This window comes from Podarcis filfolensis (genome assembly GCF_964270895.1).
Source record: "Podarcis filfolensis genome assembly, chromosome: 6".
In the NCBI taxonomy this organism is placed as follows: domain Eukaryota; kingdom Metazoa; phylum Chordata; class Lepidosauria; order Squamata; family Lacertidae; genus Podarcis; species Podarcis filfolensis.
In genome coordinates, this window is record NC_139609.1 from 2,793,943 (window position 1) to 2,814,262 (window position 20,320).

Here is a 20,320-nt window from a genome sequence, read left to right on the forward strand (position 1 = left end):
TAATTATAGATAAATTTATCTTTCATATCTTTTTTAATTGATTAATTGAGTTGATCAGTGGGTATATTGGGGAAATAAATAAATGAATTTATATTTTTCAATAAATGTATTCCTTTCAGGATTAATAGCTTGGGTTGTTAATTAGTGGGCCCAATGGGGTGGGGAATGGATTTTGCTGCTTCTCTGATTTCAGTACATTTGAGACTTCATTTAACAGCATTACAGAGTTCACTACAGTTTTTTGTCTTCATTATTTTCTCGAGTTAATGTAGTCTGTTTATTCCTAAAGGTTGGGAACCATTGTCCTAGATTGTTATGAATTTTGGGGGGGGAGTCAGTCTGTATGATGCCCAAGTCCCTTCTAATCCCTGGGTTCTGGATCCAGCAAGGGTTGAAATCTGATGGAAGACAACTGTTGAACTAGTTGGGTGTGTTTCTTTTTGAGAGAATGGCTCTAAGGACAGTCATTAGCATAACAAAAGACGTTGCCCTGTGCCAGAGGGCAAGTGGGTAGTCAGACACCAGTAGGCTAGAAGGGAAGCAGGCAGAAGTCCGAGTGAGAGCCATACTTGATTTCTGCGGGAATTCAAGACTGTGACTATGGGGGAAGACTGCTTGGGGTGTTAATACTGGGAGCCTTCTCCATGTTAGGTATCAGGTTGTATATATATGTAAATAAGCCATATATCATAAGCACACCACATTCTCTGCTGACCCTCGTTCCAAGAAAACTGAACCCTGGGTAAACCCCTGGAATCTCTCACCGCTCCGAGACTGGGGTGGCGTGCAACAATATGTTCCTGACTGATGTCTAGTCTCTTGCTACTTGAACCATTATTATCACGCCACCATCTGCAATCCCACCGTGTAAAAATGGTGGAGGGAAGTCATGTTGCTAATATTTATGTTAAAAACACCTTACAGCTCATCAGTCACCCATATTGATATTTTTCTCTCAGCTTATTCATTGACGCTTTGCAAGCCAGTAAAACATGCCAAATCCTGTCATTTGGGTCAAATAAAAAATAAAACACGAAGCATATTTTTAATATAAAAAAGCGGACTGCATAGATCCCTGGAGCCTGTTTGCTACAGCGTCCCTCCGCTTGCAATGAATGAGTTTTGCCATAAATTATAGTTTAGCTCAAGTTTCCTTGAGTGAAAGAAAAAAAACTCCAAAGAGCCAGCTCCAATTGGTGACTTTCTTCCCCCTTCTCGTTCCCTAATTGAAACCAAATGTGAAATATGTTGGATTGTGGGATTTCTGGCCAGGGCCCAGGAATCCTCAGAATGCTAAATCGCTCGCAAAGGCATCTTGCATCAGCCTGAAGAAGTTCCTTTCCAGCCCGGCCTCTCCATCTAGGGCGAGAAAGCGGAATCTGCCCGTTCCCCTTAACCCAGTGGATTAAACTTCTGAAAACCTCCTGTCTTCTTCCCCTAAAAGTTCATCTTAGCATCCAGGTATGGACTTTATGATGTTTTTGAAAAACAGAAGGGTCTCCCCCTTCTCGTCCATCTGAGCGAAGAAGCAGAAAGGCAGCTCGCCTCCTTCCCTCAAACAAAGACTAGTCCAGTTTGGAATGGCGTAAAGCGGGGAAATAAGAGTACGAAGCGAGGGGATAGAAGTGTACGTTTCCCAGCCAGACCTTTCATACGAAGAATTAAGTATATATATATATATATATATATATATATATATATATATAAAGATTGTTTGCATGCCAGGCCAAACTGCTTTTGATTACAGATTCCCTTGACGGTTATGAAAAATGGGAGGCATTTTCAAAGAGGAGGCTTTGGAGCTAGAGGAAAATGGAGATGGAAGGCCCTTTTAGCTTCCGTGGCTTATAAATTAGAAGTTATTCAAGAGTTGAGGATTGCAACTTGTGTAAAAGTGCTTCCGTTGAGAGGCTATAACATACACAGCCCCCCTTTTTTGTAATCGGACGCGTGTGTGTGTGCCTCGTGACAACCCTGTTTTTCATTCCTGCTCCTCCTTTTGTTGGTGGCGCCGACAGCTCATCCAAGCAAAGGCGGCTGGTCCAACCTCCGAAAAGCCCCAAGGCCCAGAGGTCTTGCAACAGAACCGTTGCTATTTCCCTTCTTCTGGAGCCGTGATTCAGGAAGGCCTGGTTGGGAGAGCGGAGGGAGACCTTTAATTCTGCTAGTTACAGAATCGGAATGTGATTTTTCGTTTTCCATTTGCACTGGCACATGCATCTCCAAGTGCTAAAGGCCGCTACACACGTGACTTGTTTTAGGTGTAGCTCTCAAATGATTTAAGAACATGCCTCAAACTATACACATAAATATAAACCATCTTTGTTTACATTCTCATCAGGGATTGACTCCAGTTCCTTGTTAAGTGTATATTCATGTTTGCTGTTGTGTAGTGAGTGAAAAAGTCCCGGGGAACATAAAAAGTAACATAAAGTAGCATACATTACAATAATATGTTATACTTGGTGTAGAGAAAGTGGATAGAGAATGCTTTCTTCCTCTTGAGACTTGACCCTAAAACTTGTCCCCCAGTAGAACTGATGGTCAGTAGTTTCAGGACAGACCAAAGAAGAACACATGATAAAGCCATAAGAAATGGCTCTAGTTATCATGGCCATTGGTGTAGAGAGGGGTGGAGGAAGGGGGTGCGGTAGGTGTGGTCTGACCTGGGTGTCACCACTGAGGGGGGTGACAAAATGCCGGACGGCACTCATTGCGGGGCTTGCAGCGTGCCCGAGCCACCCGTCTCTCCTGGGAGTGAGACGGTGGCTTGGGTGCCCGTAGGCCTCGCGCTGCCCAGATGGTCCACCCTTAAGAAATGCTTTAGAAAACATTAATATTATGAGAAAATGCAATTTTGGTAATTAGGCAGATTGTCGTGTTTTGATATAATAATAATAATAATAATAATAATAATAATAATAATAATAATAATAAATTTTATTATTTATGCCCCGCCCATCTGACTGGGTCCCCCCAGCCACACTGGGCGGCTTCCAGCAAAGCACTAAAATACAATAACCTATTAAACATTAAAAGCTTCCCTAAACAGGGCTGCCTTTAGATGTCTTCTAAAAGTTTGGTAGTTGTTTATCTCTTTGACATCTGCTGGGAGGGCGTTCCACAGGGCGGGCGCCACTACCGAGAAGGCCCTCTGCCTGGTTCCCTGTAACTTGGCTTCTCGCAGTGAGGGAACCGCCAGAAGGCCCTCGGCGCTGGATCTCAGTGTCTGGGCAGAACGATGGGGGTGGATACAAATACCATGAATAAAAATAATAATGATAATAGCAATAATAATACTCTCACCTTTGCAAATCAACAAATGCAGCATCTCCCTTCCACTCGAGGAGAAGCACTAACAGTGCTGCCAAAGGAAGTTTTCCTTAGCATAGTTTTCATCATATTGCAGTCAATTTTCTGCAGTTTTGACTTGGAGAGACCCCCGGTTTTGTCAAGCTGCCAACTGAGCTCAGAGCAACTCAAATCCTTGCTGTTAGATTTGTTTAGAATGGAGCAGATTGCTGCCAAGAGCCTAATCCTTAGTATGGAAATGCAACCAAGGGAGACTACAATTCCCAGCATGCTTTCCCCACCAAGCCTCTAAGGGGCCTGTTAGCATTCTGTCCAGGAGCTAAGAGCCAAAATCCCCATTTTCAGTTAACTGCCAATGTATGCAATGTAGGTGCGCTTTGGCTTCCACCACGGGGTCCAGAAGCGGTTGAGTCCTGCTGGCCACATGACCTGGAAAGCTGTCTGCAGACAAATGCCGGCTCCCTCGGCCAGTAAAGTGAGATGAGCGCCACAACCCCAGAGCCAAATTCAACGGGACTTAAGCATCCAGGGTCCTTTACCTTACTTTTACTTAATGTATGTGCCTCTAAAAGGACGATGCGCCAGCTGATGTGGGCCCTAAAATATGGGATAAGTAATTTGTGTGTGTGTGCTACAAAGGATTGAATCTTTAAAAAAAAGGGGGGGTTCTGTTTTCTGAGTTTACACATTGCTGCCAAACACTCAACACTCAATAGCCAAATGATTTCTTCTGGAAATTTCTTAGGTTCTGTATTTTTAGTATGTAATGGGGAAAGGGAGAAATTGTTCAGGAATTACGGAGTGACTGAATGTATAGCAATGCAGTCTTTAGTAAAATGTTATTCTATTCTCAGTGATGTTTCAAAATATGTGGAATACTTTTTAATGGAGTTTGACTGCTGCTTTACACCTCAGCAGGATTCTGTCCCTTCTAAACATTTCATTTAGAGCATTATTTTTTAATTGAGTATTTATTCTGATTTGCTTGCACAAAGTTTATGCAGAGGCTAGATCATATGCAGTCATTTACTGAGCATTTGTTCTTATTTGTTTGTGGGGTATTTTAAACGTCTTCTCATTAATCATTTGTTCATCCAATACAGTCGTACCTTGGTTATCAAACTTAATCTGTTCTGGGAGTCCGTTCAACTCCCGAAACTGTTCGAAAACCGACACGGCTTCCAATTGGTGCAGGAGCTTCCTGAACTCAAGTGGAACCCATGTCAGAAGTTCGGCTTCCAAAACACGTTCACAAACCGGAACACTTACTTCTGGGTTTGTGGCGTTCAGCAGCCAATTTGTTTGGCAACTAAGCTGTTCAATAAACAAGGTACAACCGTACTTTTCAGTGCATTTCCCTGTCACTTTCTAAACTGAAAAAGGCCCAGTTCTTAAAAAATAAAAGTGGATTTCTTGTGTCAGGGCAACAGAGCACTTTAATCCCACTTAATTTTGCAAACTGGGGCATGGGGGGGCCATTTTTTTAAAATGTTTATGTTTATGCTTCCCCCCCCTTGAAATTTAATAAAATATTTAATTGTACAAACCCAAAGTACTTCTAGATCTAGACTGTCAGTATATTTGGGGGGCTAGGGGGTTTTCAAGCACATACCAGAACTTTGTTTGCACATTTAAAGTGTATTAAAGGTTCCTGCATAACCTTTGTGAAAACAAACCAGGATGAATTATGAATAAACAGGTTGTCCTTCCTACAAATAATGAGGGCTTGTCTACATTTGCACTTGTGCCATGCTTAGAAAGAACTTGTCTGAGCTGTTTACCTTTAGCATGTTCCTTTCCAAGGGAAATCCTGCTCTTTAGTGATAGATCAGAACAAATGGCAATCCAGGGAAACCCAAATTGCTGTTTGCTCCGATTGAGCATTAAAGAGCTATTTCCCCCAAGGGAAGGCGGCTTGACAAGAGGAAGTGTGGCATCCTTACCAAATGTAGCCTAGATGGCTCTAGGACTGCCAGATCCAGAGCTAGATCCAAGATCCAGAGCAGTTTCTTCTTCTTTTTTATAGCATCTGGAAAGAAAGGTGTTGTTTACCCCACTTGAGTTTGCAATGTAGCCCTGTTCAGGTGGTCAAAGAAGGCACAGGAGAGCACCCCCTGGTCTCTCCCCCTTAACATTCCTGCTCCTATAATCCCCACTGTTGCACATTCCAACCCCATGCAAGGTCTGAAAGTCAGCTTGTAATGCACATTTAGCAGAACATGTTTAGGATGTCCCTTCGGACCTTCCCTTCACACGAAACGCCTGAAGAACTGAAGAGGAGGGTGCAGCCTGCACAGGGATGTTGGGAGTGGGGCCAGCATGGGTGCCCCCCAGCTGCCCCCCCAGTTTGTGCTCTCACACAGTCTCCTGGATGCCAGAATAGGGCTTAACTAAGACATAAGACAACCCGAACCAAATGAAGCCCTAGTCATGTTTAATGACCACTAGGAGTTCACTATGCCCACAGGTTTTTTATTTTATTTTATTTTATTGGTGTTTTTTTATTAAAGATTTTCTTGATTTACAAAAGTGTATGCAATGTCTCCCTCTCTTATTTTTCCCCATGTAACATTTTTACATATCAGTTTCATTTGTTGAGACATTAGGAAGAAAAGGGGTAAAGAGGTGGAGGGGGGAGAGATGGGTGGGGGTGAGGTCGGGTGGCGATGTTTCTGTTTTACTTACTATATGTAGGGTTTGGTGTCAGCGTTGCTTGTGCAGGTTCTTTGTTGTTCACTTGTGTTCCTTTGGTGGTGAGAGAGGTTGGGGTTGGCCCAGGGTGTGGTTATTCATGTGTGGTTGGCTGTGGTGGTCTTTGTTTTCGTGTGTGAGTGGGGTGGGTGGGTGTTTTGGATCAGGTTAGCCATATTGATTTGTATGCTGTTGATGGATTTTTGTCATTGTCTTGTTGGGCTGTGTATATGATAAAGGGGAGCCATACAGGGGTGGAGGTATGTTCTTCTATTTGTCCCCGTGTCAGTTTCACTATAACCACAGGTGATGGCTGGGGGGCTGCATTCAGCTTGATACATTAGGGAGGTTTACAAATATGCGCTAAGTCTTTGCAAATGATTGTTTTTAGTGGGTGTGCGCCCCCCGCAGGTCTTACTTCGTTATTACAGGGGATCTAGATGGAATTCTGTTCAGGCCAACTGCATTTTCCCAGTGCTTAAACACGCAACTCTTTGTTGTTGTCAGCATGTGATTGACTTCTTAGATAGATCCAAAGAGCCATGTTAGTCTGTTGTATCAAAAACCCAAAAGTGCCACAATACTCTCTTGGTTAGTATTTCTGTGGGTATATCCACACCTCCGTTTGCCCTGCCACTTTCTCTTGGGGAAAGCCACAGTTTACCACTGAATCGGATCCAAATCAGCAGTAAAGAGGGTGTTTTCCCAGGGAAAGTGGGGGGATAAGCAGAAAACCTCTCTGATTTCTTAGGTATAGGACAAGCAGGCATATGGATGAGCTCTGAAAAGCCAGCAAGATTGGACTGCTTCTTCCTCCTCCCCTGTCATGTGGTTAGCAGCCATTCCATCCGGCTCCCTCAGTGGGAGAAATGAGAAGCAGGGCTCCTTCCATCAGGTGCCTCCTACCTGTGATCTGTTTCCATTCCATCTGCTCATTTTAAGAACTGCTGTTCAACATTAAGGTCCACTCTTTAAAGCTCCGTGTCTGAGCACCCTCCCCTCCCACCTCATTTGCTCCAGAGCTTTCCTGTTCTTTAAAGCTTAATGAGAGCAAACAGCTATCCATGGAAAACTCAAACTGATGTTTGTTCTGATCGAGTTCTAAGGAGCAAGTTTTCACAGGCAAAGCTTTGGGGCAAAAACACAAACACTCGGACGGGGAGCTTTAAAGGGTGGAGCAGTGCCTGGAAAAAGCAGGGCAAAAGGCAAGTGTGGATAAGCCCTAAGTTTTGGCACCAAAGTGAGCTTTTCCTCGCTTTCCTCCCTGCCCCTTTCCTCATGAGTCATGCCTTTTAGATGGTAAGCCTATAGCCAGGCCTTGTTATTTAAAAACTGATGATATGAGAGCCACTCTGCAGAGGCATAGCATGGGGGCAGGCTGTGGGGGCCTTGGCCGCGGGCACAATTTTGTGAGGGGCGCAAACAGGCACCCCCACAGCAGGTTCCTTCATCGGAGCTGCCCCTTGGCTGTGGCGTTCATGCCTGGCGCAGCTCCGCCAGCAAGTCAGGCTGAGAACAGGAAGTGGGCGGCAGCACTGCCACACTCTCCTCAGCCGCAGCACACCTTGCGCCCAGCCACAGCAGCTCTGCCACCGGGCCACATCTGACCCGGCGGTGGAGAGCAGCCCACCTCAGCCGCAGCAAGGGACGCCTGGCCGCAGAGAGAAGGGGGAATGTGGGCAGCAAGGCTGCCTCCCACTCTCTTTGGCTTTGGCCTGGCTGTAGCAGCTCCACCACCGAGTCTGCCCTGACCCAGCAGTGGAGAGCAGGAGGAGAGTGGGTGGCAACTTCCCTGCCCCTCTCCTACCCTGAACTGTGGTGCGCGGAGGTCACCTTCTGCGCCCCACCCCCCTCGGGGGTGCGCCTCAGGCCGTGTGGGCATGCACTCCGCTGCTGCCACTCTGGGAGCCTTTCTGGCATAAGAGTAGGGTACAAATGCTCCAAATGAATAAATTGTGCTCTGTGGAGAGGAATGCACATCAAGTCAATGTCCTAGGTTCCAGGATTGCCAGACAACCAAGGGTGTGTGTGTAAACGGCCGACCATTGTTTAGATTGGAGCTTTGTGTATTTGTATTCCTTGCAACGTCATTCCCATCTGTTTTTTTACTTCTATATGTTAGACCAGCCTTCGCCAACCTAGTGCCCTCCAGATGATGGAGTTTGAAGGTGTGGGGGGCAGTAGCATGATGGCAGGGGGATCTGTAAAGGATCCTGAAGCTGCTGAACACAAAGAGGTCTGACTAGCCAGCCTCCACCAGATTTTGGAGGGTTCAGCAGACCATGTCCATAAGTTTCCTTATGGAAGACTCACAACCATGAATGATAGAAACTTGGAAGAAGGTATCTAGGTGGAATGAGATCTGCGCTGGTGTAGCAAGCTTCTGAACAAGTAGAATGAATATCCTCAGTTCTGGTGATGGCAAATTGTAAGTGCAAAGAAAGCTAAAGGGAGGTGAGTCAACTGTACAGAAAATCTAAGTTGGCTTTTTACAGGAACGTTGTTCCACTTTAAGAGTTTTTAAACGGATTCATGAGCTCTGAGTACCTGCTATATCAGTTACAAAGCCTAGGAAATAAGGGAGGTCTTTGATATGTTTTGATACCTTAAGCATGCTGTAGCACAAACAAGATGTGTGGCAAATGAATGGAATATTAAGTGTATTTTCAGTGCTTAAAAAAGCAGGAAGGGAAGAAGGCAGCAGCAGCAGCATCTTGGGAGACAGCAGTCTATAGGGATCCCTTCCCTTTAGAACTAGGGATGCCCCTCCAGGAGAGGCGCAGCTGAGGAGGGAGCGTTGGGGCCCAAGAAGAAGAGCTTGCAGCAGGAGTCATTTTGTGCATCTCCTGAACATAATAGAATCAGAGAGTTGGAAGGCACTCTAAGGACCGTCTAGTGCAGTGGTAGCGAACCTATGGCACAGTGCCAGAGAGGGCACTTGGAGTCCTCTCTGTGGGCACCGTGCCATCGCCCCAGCAGGGCCCTAGCTTCCACTCCTCTTGCAGGCAAGTAGGAGCAGGATCAGGCAGCTCAGCTGAGGAGCGCCTGGCTGGCTTCAGGTGGTGCAGGGCCTCTCAGGTGCAGCTTCCGGGCTGCCTCCACCTTCCCCAACCCCAGCAACTATTCAGCCTGGCTGCCTTCAGGGGCTGCAGGGGATCTGGTGAGGAGGTGGGGGCTCCTTTAAACTTCTCCCTTGAGGGGAGTGCAGCTGCGAAGCCCTCAATGGAAAGTGTGGTGGAGCCTGCACTTCCGCAGCTGAGCAGCCCGATCCCCCTCCTACTTGCCTGCAAGCAGGAGCAGGCTGAGGGGGGTGTGTGTGGCAACATCCCTTGCCTGCCCACTTGCCCCCGGCCCAGCCTTGCCTCGCTCAGCGCCGGGGCTGCCAGAGCTGGAGGAGGGGTGGTTGCTGTTGTGGCAGCAGCGGCAGAGGGACCCAGCGCTGGAGGGCGGCAGGTGCCTGCTTGCTTGCTGCCCAGCCTGCCTTCCCTCACTAGGAGAACAGAAGTGTGGCACTCCAAATAGAAGTTCTACTCAGAACAGAGCATGCTCGGCTTCTGAAAAAAGTTCCAAAACCGGAACATGGATTTCTGGGTTTGATGTGTTCAGTTTCCAAGTAGTTCGAGAACTAAGCTGTTGAAAAACTGAGGTACCACTGTATTTATTTTTCCCAGTTTGAACTGTATTTCCCCCCCAGTGGTGATTTTATTGAGTCAAAATGAGAGTACCCCTAAACATTGTTTTAGAAAAAAAGCACTGAGTTATACCATAAAATTATATATCAATAGAAATATAATTTAATGAAGAATGTAATGGAATAAATTTTATGAAGGATTATTTATTACAACAGCAGTCATAAAAAAGAAATGTGAAACACACAGAAAAAATGAGATATACAGGTTAAATTGCCGTGTTGGCACTTTGTGATAAATAAGTGGGTTTTGGGTTGCAGTTTGGGCACTCGGCCTCTAAAAGGTTCGCCATCACTGATCTAGTGCAATGCAGAAATATGCACTGTCTCATATTGGGATCAAACCTGCAACCTTGGCATGATCATCACCACCCTGAGACTAAAAGCCTACAAGGCGATGGGAGCCATCCTGTGAGAGCCACCTGCCCCACATGGCAGAGACTTCACTGGGATCCCAGAAAACAGAGCAGCAAAGAGGCGGCAGCTGGGCCTGGGCGCTTTTCACAGGCATCCCTGGGAGTAGCGGGTCTGCTGCACTGCTAGGTTTGGCAACCCTGCACAAGCCACACAACTTGGCAACACTGCAAAAAGCTGCAGCGCTGCCCAGGGGTTGTGGGGTGGGAAGCCATGGGGGCAGTTTCCCGCAGGCCCACACAAAGCAAGGGCTCCCCTGCCTCAGTTCCTGGGTGGACCATTGGCCACCAATGGCGAGTGGACACCTCCTGAGATTTCCAGACAAGGTGCCACTGGAGGGTAATTCTCTGTGGCAAATTCCAGAGGAAAAGTCACAGGAATGCCATATGAGGCCAGGCTTTCAGGCAGGAATCCTTCCCTTCTGAGTGAGTGGGGAAGGCCACAGCCAGAAGACCCATGAGACTGAGTCCCAGGGAGCAGAAAGAAGCTCCACTAAGAGGGGTTGATATTTGGAATAGGCCCTCAAGTGAAGGACAACCCAATCCCTGTTCCTGTTTCCCCACGTTAAAAAGAATGTAGCGCTTCTATCGTTTTGCTTAATCCCAAGGCTAGGAGGAGTGGTAGGCAATAATGTGTGGTCTGTGTATGTGGTAGTTCTCGCATGTGGTTCTTTTGATGCAGCTTAATTCATGGTTCTTCCTGAATCCTCCTTTTAGTATTGTCCCTAGGTACTTACCACGTTCTGTATTACTCAGTGCAACTACAGCGGTATGGTTTGTTGCATTTTCTTTTTTATACTTTGCTGGTTTTAATCTTCTTATGCCAAAAATTCCAGTAACATTTTGATTAAAAATATATGTAATTGCCTGTGGCCCTCAGCTTTGTACACACACGAATGGGTTCTTGCAGGGAACAGCATGAGGGCCCATAACAGCACACCTGGATCCAGAGGTGAACCTAGGCGCCCTTGTGCCCTGGGCAAGGAGTTTTACTGGCACCCCCCTCCTTTGCACCCTTGCCAGAGGAGCCTGAGCCAACCAGAGCAGTGGAGGAGCAGCCCAGGGAGTGTGTGGATGGGCTCTGATCCGCTCCAAGCCAGAGTGGAGAGGCACAATTTTTGCACCCTCCGGGGCCTGGGAACTTGGCCAACCCCTAGGTGTGCCCTGCCCCATACACCCTCTGGGCAGCCCTGCAGTGCTGGCCATGGAGGGGGGAGGTGACCAATGGCACCCCTGGCTCAAAATGCTATTTATCCTATCGCTGCAACTCTGAGCCTGCTGGGCCCTGGTAAACCAGGGACACTTTCTTTCTGCATAGGCAGATGTGCTGATTAAGGACATGCACCTGAGCATAAACAAAGGGCCTTTCTTTCAATGAGCCATTCTAGTTAGCTGAAGGGAGTGGGGTCAATAGCCTAGGGCACTGGGAGTGAGCCCAACTGAGTTATGGTCGCCATGTTTCAAAAAGTGAGAATCTGGACACAACAGTTGTTGACAGGGCTTTTTTTCAGAGAGAATTCACCAGAACTCAGTTCTGGCACCTCTCAGGTGGGCATCAGTGCTATTCTAAGAAAAAGAGGGGGGCATTCTTGGTGCGTTCCGGCACCTCTTTTTCTAGAAAAATAGCACCGGGGGGGGGGGGGAGTTGTTGAGCTAAAAAATAATGAAGTTTTTGAGCTATTTTTAGGAAATTTGCCAAAAAATCAAAACCCTAAGCTGAGTCATATGATTTAAGTGTGTGTCTTTGGGTAAACACTTGGAATGTTCCATTGTTTTAGGTTGAGGAGCTGATTTTATTTCATTCTCTCTATTCTTGCCTTTCAGTATTCACATTGTAAACATTCTAATGAATTTTAAAATAATTCTTGGGGCTCTATAAAATATGCCAGAAATAGATTTCAGCTATATTAACAAATGAGGCTGCCAACTTCTTTTTTAGGCATTACTTCTGTGCTTTTAACAGTAACTGGAAGCAGAAGCAATAAACAATGGAGTAGGCAGAAAAATATTTATCGATCCCATGTGTTTCCAACCCAGCTAGTCCTTCAGGGTATTTTGGAGATGAGCAGTTCAAAACTGAGTTGTGCTTCCACTTCTATTTCTTATGCTATCAAAATAAGATGGCACCTCTGAATTTTGCTTATTGTACAACAGGCTAGTTGAGCAGGATACATCGTATTGTGCAAATGGGAGATCAGTATTTGAATATGTCTCATGTGCAAAGGAAGAGAGTAGGGCTGGGCGACAGTTTTCAACACTGTGATGTATCACCACCTAAATAGCACAATATTTTGAGATATCACGATGTCTCATAACATGCTTCAGCTCATACATGCCAACTCTCCCTGTGGTGGTGGTGGGCCTCCCAGGGCCTTGCAGCCTCCTGACACATGTGAAATCATGCGCACACGACGATCTGCCCCCCATGTCTCAGCACCTCTGCTTCAACTAAACCATGGGTAGGCAACCTAAGGCCCGGGGGCTGGATCTGGCCCAATTGCCTTCTCAATCTGGCCTGCGGACGGTCTGGGAATCAGTGTGTTTTTACATGAGTAGAATGTGTCCTTTTATTTAAAATGCATCTCTGGGTTATTTGTGGGGCATAGGAATCCGTTCACCCCCCCAAAAAAAATAGTCCGGCCCCCCACAAGGTCTGAGGGACAGTGGACCGGCCCCCTGCTGAAAAAGTTTGCTGACCCCTGATACTAAACCATTAAAGATTTCTGGGGAATATATTACTGTTCTGTGCAGTTTTGTGGGCATATTTAAAATTTAAGGAAGTAGTAGATTTAGTAAAAACATTAAATAAACTTCCATATGATATACTGAATATATTTTCAATTAATTTAAGAGTAGTTTAAGTGATTTCCTAGTCAAGTTGCATCTGCTTCCCCACTCAGAGGTCTGAGTGGAATTTTATGCATGCATAAGCGCCACTGAGTTCAACTAAACTTACTTCTACTTTCTTGGGAGTAAGCCCCATTGAACTGAGTGGGGCTTGTTTGTGAGTAGACACACATTTGATTGCACTGCTTGCGAACAAACACACTCCCCATCAATCTCACAGTACCCAACCTTCCAATTCAGCATGAGGCAGTCAGATAAATTTCCCCTCCATTTCCCCCATCTCCTCAATCTCTCCCTTTTTATCAAAGGGTGGGAAGGAGGGATAGCAAGCAAGCAGACAAACTCCTTAATATATATATATATTTTAAAAACCTTCCCTTTTAATATGGAGGGATGCTGTTTAGGGGAAACCAACAATGTAAACACCACCAGAAAATAAAAATGAAAAGGTGTGTGGGGGGGGATGTGAGGGAAGAAAAATGAAGAAGGCAAAGCAAATAGAAGGCAAAGGCAGCAAAAGTACCGTATTTTTCGCTCTATAACACGCATCTGACCATAACACGCATGTAGTTTTTAGAGGAGGAAAACAAGGAAAAAATATTCTAAACGAAACAGTGGATGTATGATTTTTATGGTTCATGCTGTGGCCACAGACATGTGATCTGACAGTGAGTTTGGGGTAGCCCAATGCAAAAATCCTGAGGATCCATGTGGATCCATGCTTTGTAACGTTTTTGCGCCATTGCGGCCCCATGAAACAGTGGGTGCGTGTGTGTTTTTTGGTGCAGGCTATAGCCATGGAAATGCTATGTGATCTGATGGTGAATTTGGGGTGACCCAGTGCAAAAATCCTGAGGATCCATGTGGATCCATGCTTTGTAACCACGTTTTAAGTGGGGAGGGAAGGAAAAGAACTCAAGGGACAAGGAGCACGCGTGGGGTGTGTGGAGAAGGAGCTTTTCTGCGAGCTGAGCGGGGGGGGGGGGGGGGGAAGAGCACTGTTGCTTTAAAGGTATACTTAAGGTATTTGCCCTGTGCCTGGGTTTTTTTTCCATTTAACAGTTTGCAGCCTTTTCCTTCCGCTCCTTGTTTTGAGGCAGAATAGATTTGAGCAAGTGAGGAGGACTTGGATTGCAGGGGATTCGCCATTAGCTGTGTAAAAGCGCTCCTCCTTGCAGCCTGAATGATAAGCAGCCACCAGCAGCAATAGAATGGAGCACAAAAAAGCGGTAGGGGCACTAGGACCCAGACAATGCTCAAATCTATCCTGCCTGAAAATAAGCTGCTCTGTCCCGCGGATCAGCTGAGACGCGGGGGGGGGGGGGGGGATTTGCGAAGTTTCCCCCTCTCCCTCATGCCCTCCCCAGCCTTTTTTTTTACTTCCTGGTTTTCACTGCGCTGGCTCAGAGCTCGAGGTTGGTTTTATTTTGCTGCTGGTTGCTTAAATTTTATCTTTCCTGCCATCCCTCTGCAGCCTCACTGCTCTGTTTAGAGAGCGCACGGACTTTTGCTAGCTCCGTCCCTCCTCCCGTGTAAGCGGCTGCTGCCGGCTTTGCTGCCATGACTCTCCTTCCCTCCCTCCTCCCCGGCTCCAGGTCGCTTTAAAGCAAGCAAAGCGAGAGCCTCGTAGAGTGTGTAAGCGGCTCCCGCTTTGCTTGACTGATGGCAGCCATGGCTCCGATCCGTGCATTCGCTCCATAACACGCACAGGCATTTTCCCTTACTTTCTAGGAGCAAAAAAGTGCGTGTTTTGGAGCGAAATTTACGGTATCTGTTTAGGAAATTGGCTGCCACGGGCTCTGCTTTCCAGATCTGTTTTGCCTTTCTGCATCTCCTTCTTTGTTTATGTTCTTTGTTTACATTGCTTCTGGATCTTTAATTGTCTGGGGGGGGGGTTGCTCCTGGATTGGTAGCAAGTTTTGCATAATTAGCTGAGCTATGCTTAAAGGGGTGGTTTGTGTGCTTGCGAGGGGTTAGAGGGGTTATTGGGAAATTGTCCGCAGCCGAGGGCTTATTGCTTACTTCTTGCCAAGAAACCCTTCTTGCCTAGAAAAGTATCAAGAAAAGTTACTGGTTCAGTGAGAGCAAGAAGTTAAGCCAGGGGTCAGCAAACTTTTTCAGCAGGTGGCCGGTCCACTGTCCCTCAGACCTTGTGGGGGGCCGGACTAGATTTTGAAGGGGGGGGGGAAATGGATAAATTCCTATGCCCCACAAATAACCCAAATAACCTCATAAACGCAGACAATTCTAACAAGAAATAACAGAAGGAGGCATCTAAGGAAACCGATGTGGCTGCTAAAGCTCTTACAGATGAGCTGAGATTTAAGAAGGGCATGTATAAGGAATGGGCCCAAATTAACAAAATGAATCTCAATAGGTACAAATGTAAGGTTCTGCATTTAGGCAGAAAGAACCAGATGCACAAATTTAAGATGTGGGATACCTGGATTGCCAGTAGTACATGTGAAAAGGATGTAGGGGTATTAGTAGACCGCAAGCTTAACATGAGTCAACAGCGTGATTCAGAAGTAAAAACTGTGAATAATATTCTAGGCTGCATCAAAGTCTAGTGTCCAGATTGATAGAAATCATAGTACCATTCTATTATTATTTGGTTGAACCACACCTGGAGTACCGTGTCCAGTTCTGGGCACCACAATTTAAGAAAGATACTGACAAGTTGGAACGTGTGCAGAGGAGGGTGACCAAGATGATCAAGGGTGTGGAAACCAAGCCTTTTGAGGAAAGGTTGAGGGAGTTGAGTATGTTAGGCTGGATAAGAGGAGACTGAGAGGATATGACAGCCATCTTCAAATATATAAGCGGCTGTCAAATGGAAGATGGAGCAAGTATGTTTTCTCCTGTTCTGTAGGGTAGGACCCAAACCAAGGGCTTCAAGTTACGAGAAAGGAGATTCTGGCTAAACATCAGGAAGAGCTTTTTGATGTTAAGAGCAGTTCAACCGTGGAACGGACTCCCTCGGAGGTGGTGGACTCTCCTTCTTTGGAGGTTGGATGACCACCAGTCATGGATACTTTAGTTGAGATTCCTGCATTGCAGAGGGTTGGACTAGATGACCCTCAGGGTCCCTTCCAACTCTACAATTCAATGATTCTATGATACTATAAAGCTCTAGTTCAGCTTTGATTGGGGGTGCATTTATTTCTTATTAGTTACTTCACTGTAAACATTGTTTACTGCCCTTCAACCAATGATTGCCGTTAAAAATAAAATAATACAATAAAATCTAAACACATTCACACAAAAGAATCAAGAGCCCATGTGATTAAAAGCAGCACATGTTTATGCATGTCTATTCAAGTAGTTCTAGAAGACTTGCAGCATAAGAAAACAACGGCCCAAGTTTTTCTGGATGATAAAGCTGTGATGGCTGGGGCTGCTAGGAATTGTAGTCCAAAATGTCTGGAGGGCACCAAGTTGGTGAAGGTTGAGCGTGAGCAATTTCCATCCATCTTCAGGCCCTGAAAAATGACCTATGCCAAGAATGTAACAGGGAGAGGCATCCCTGCTGGTTTTGCCTGGACCCCTCAGTTACTGTCCCAAATACAATATGCTTCTAAATCATTTCATCTGGTCAGGGAAATTGCAGACAGGTTGAAATCTCAAGTCGGATTCTTAGTAGGATTTTTATCTCTTGCTTTCCTAGTTAGTAGGGTTTTCCTAATTCCCTTAAGAGCAAAAGTGGGAAGAAGGCGTGTCTGATCCAAAACCCTTGTACATTCAGCCCTCCCTTTAAGGGGTCTGTGGATTTCTAGGACAATTTTCAAATGTGATTATGGGCCAGAAATTCCCACTTTGGGGAAGGGTCATAGCTCAGTGACAGAGCACCAGTTTTGCATGTGAAAGATCCAAGGTTCCATGTAGGGCTGGGGATGCTGTGTGCCTGAAACCCTTGACTGCCACTGCCAGTCAGTGTAGGCAGTACTGAGTTCGATGGATCCCTGGTCTGACTTGGGTAGTATAAGGCAGCTTCCTGCATTCTTCCTGGGCCTGAACTAATTTCAACATAGAAATGGCTTATTTTTCATCTCAGTTCACATTAAAGCAGTGTAATAAGTAGGTGCTATATTCTAACAGATATATGGGATGCAGGTGGTGCTGTGGTCTAAACCACTAAGCCTCTTGGGCTTGCTTATCGGAAGGTCAACAGTTTGAATCCCCATGACGGGATGAGCTCCCGTTGCTCTGTCCCAGCCCCTGCCAACCGAGCAGTTCGAAAGCATACCAGCACGAGTAGATAAATAGGTACCTCTGAGGTGGCAAGGTAAGCAGCATTTCCATGCGCTCTGGCACTTGTCACAGTGTTCTGTGCACCAGAAAGTGGTTTAGTCATGCTGGCCACATGACCCAGAAAAGCTGTCTGCTTTCAAGCTCCCTCAGCTTGAAGATGCCGCACTCCTTAGTCAAATTTGACTGGACGTAACTGTCCAGCGGTCCTTTACCATAACAGAGATCAATAAAAATCCAATCATGCAAACTTAATTCTTTCTTTAAAATAATACAAGTTTACTAAATTTGAGTTTTTGTGGCAAACACTCTGGGGCATGGAGCAGTAAAGCACGGACCTGTGCCTTGAAAAAGTGGGGCCAAAGGTAAGTGTGGCTAAGCCCTAAATCAAACAGAAATAAACTAATCCAAATTCCCCTAAGCTAGGGTTGCCATATTTTGAAGAGCAAAAAAGAGAATGCGGAGCCCCCTTGCCATCCACGGTGTGTGCGCACACCATACCCTCCAACGTTTCTCTGATGAAAGTAGGGACATCCTATAATAATAATAATACCCCACCCATCTGCCCCACTCCAACATATATAAAAGCATAATAAAACATTAAACATTTTAAAACGTCCTTATACAGGGCTGCCTTATACAGGGGTGGGGGAGAAGGGGAGACAGAGAGAGACCCCCCTCCTAAGGGAGTCTTTTCCACCTGCTCACGGGCAGCTTACTGGGCACTGGCATGGCCAACAGCTCAGAGAGGTCCAGGTGGCAGCCGTTTGATCTGCCATTGGACCGTGAGCCCAATCCCAACATCCACCATGCAGGTGCATCATAGAAATAGAAAAATGTTAAGAGTGATCCTCGCACGCACACTTCCTGGCTCTGTTTGCAAAAACCTGGACATTTTGGCAAATTCAAAAAATCTGCCCAGACTGAAATTTCACTCCTGAAAAAGAGGACCTGTCAGGGAGAAACCAGACGTATGGCAACCCTACCTAAGCTATACTTGGTGGATGGTTCAAGAAGTAGGCCTTTCACCGGAAAATTGCAGTTAGTTCCTTTCTTTATTTAGGGATGTCTTAGAGTGGAGACTGAAAAGGTCTAGCCAAACATCTTCATGGTCTACAAAGGTGTAAAGTGCAGAACAGAATTTCTAGGGTTGCCATATTTTGAAGAGCAAAAAAGGACACATTTGATGACTTCTGCTTTTAACTATGGATTGCTATGATGTCTCTACTCATGAAAAAGAGGATGTGTCCTAGAAAAAGAGGACAAATGGCAAGCCTAGGACACCTCGCAGCCTATATATCATTTCTGCTGATTCCACTTTCTGTGTCTGAAAAATTCCTTTATACCTGGAGTTTCCGAAAGTCCGCCCTTTCTTAAGTGTCCTCTGTCAGATAACCCTTGGAAAAAGCAATGCTCAAGACATTTGCATTTGAAAAGGCATTCTAGCTCTGCTCTGGCTACAGATTGGAAAATAGCATCTTGTTAAACATTTGAGCTGTGAGCACACTCCATTTATTCTGCATGCTGTGTGCTCCCGCTGCTGGTTTGGGAAGTGGTATACACACATTAGCCACAACCCATATCTATGGTGTTGCATCTTACAACATACTGCATTTTAATGTGTTTCCCCCAAAACCAACTTTAATCTGAACTGGTGGAGGGGGGAAGGAAAGGACCTAGGTGAGTTTTAATCTGGTAATGTATACACAGCATGTATAATTTAATGTGTTATTCTGCTGTGCTGCATACAGTAAGATACATGTGTGGTTGGACTTTTAACTCTTCGACTTAAGCTAGCCTTGAACGCAATCAAAGTCTTAAGGGGCAACTCTCTGCGTGTTTACTTTGAACTAAAACTCAGGGCTTATCTACACTTCTGATTCTCACGTGCTTTCTAGGCATGTATTCGAGACTACAAGAAAGAAGATTCCACCTAAACATTAGGAAGAACTTCCTGACAGTAAGAGCTGTTCGACAGTGGAATTTGCTGCCAAGGAGTGTGGTGGAGTCTCCTTCTTTGGAGGTCTTTAAGCAGAGGCTTGACAACCATATGTCAGGAGTGCTCTGATGGTGTTTCCTGCTTGGCAGGGGGTTGGACTCGATGGCCCTTGTGGTCTCTTCCAACTCTATGATTCTATGATTCTATGGTTTTCTGTTTATTTGGCCGCTTTCCCCAGGAAAACCTGTTCTTTAGCACTGAATCGGAGCAAACATAAATCCATAGAAAATGCAATTGTCGTTTGCTCAGATTCAGTGGTAGAGAGCGGATTCCCCTGGGGAAAAGCGGTGGAAGAAGTGAAAGTGTGGATGAGGCCTCACTGTGCACTGTTCAATGGGCTTTATTCCCAGGGAAGTCAGCATACGACTGCAGTCTTAATTATGCCTTCTGTGTGTCTCCTGATTTCTTATTTTGGCTGCCATAGGTACGAAACTGAAGATGCTTACTCCTCCCCAGACACTGATAGCTCTGCTGATCCTGCTGGCTGTTCCAAGTGCTGTGAAAACTCAGGTCAATCCAGGTAAGGGATGAAAATGCTGCTTCTCAGTATCAGGTCCACAAACTAAGAGATGTAGCCTACCTGGAAGTAAGTCCCATTGCATATAATACTTCTGAGCAGTATTGTAAATATAGTTACTGGTGGTCATGAGTTGTACCTTTTGATGTTATTTAACACTAAATTGGGCTTATCACAGCTAACAGGTTCCATGTATGATTCTTGATTAAGCTGCTTGCCCTCAGACCTCCATAAAGGTTAGCTCTCATGGCATACAAAAGTTAACAAGTTTGGGTCCCCTAAGAATCCAAAGAAGATTCCCTGCACAAAGCTCATTGAATCCAGCATCCTGTTTCTAATTGTGGCTGGTTTTCATAACACTAGGAAGGCCAAAAGCAAGACATGAGGACAACAGCATCTGAAACTGGGAGGTGAGCTTCCTTCCTTGGAACACAGAAGTTCCATTTAGCTGTCATAGCCAACCTGGTGGCCCTGTCCACCATGCATTTGTGTAATTGCTCTTTAAACCCATTGAAGCCACTGGCCAACACCACGTCTTGTGGCAGCTAATTCCACCCTGTTAATTATTCACTGAGAGAAAAAGTATTGTTACAAAGGATGGGTGC

At 45.7% G+C, this 20,320-nt stretch overlaps 1 protein-coding gene across 3 annotated transcripts in view; it reads left to right on the top strand.

Moving 5' to 3' along the window:
* Nucleotides 1–819: 819 nt before the first annotated feature.
* The window catches only part of DDR2 (discoidin domain receptor tyrosine kinase 2), a 74,072-nt gene continuing 54,571 nt past the window's right edge, over nucleotides 820–20,320 (top strand). For all 3 annotated transcript variants that reach the window (XR_014549823.1, XR_014549824.1, XM_083621381.1), the window contains exons 1-2: nucleotides 820–1,461; nucleotides 19,623–19,718. Coding sequence is in view for 1 of the 3 variants with exons in the window: in XM_083621381.1 (XP_083477507.1) it covers nucleotides 19,637–19,718 (82 nt within the window). In the remaining 2 variants the exon portion in view is untranslated. The remainder of the gene's footprint in view (nucleotides 1,462–19,622; nucleotides 19,719–20,320) is intronic.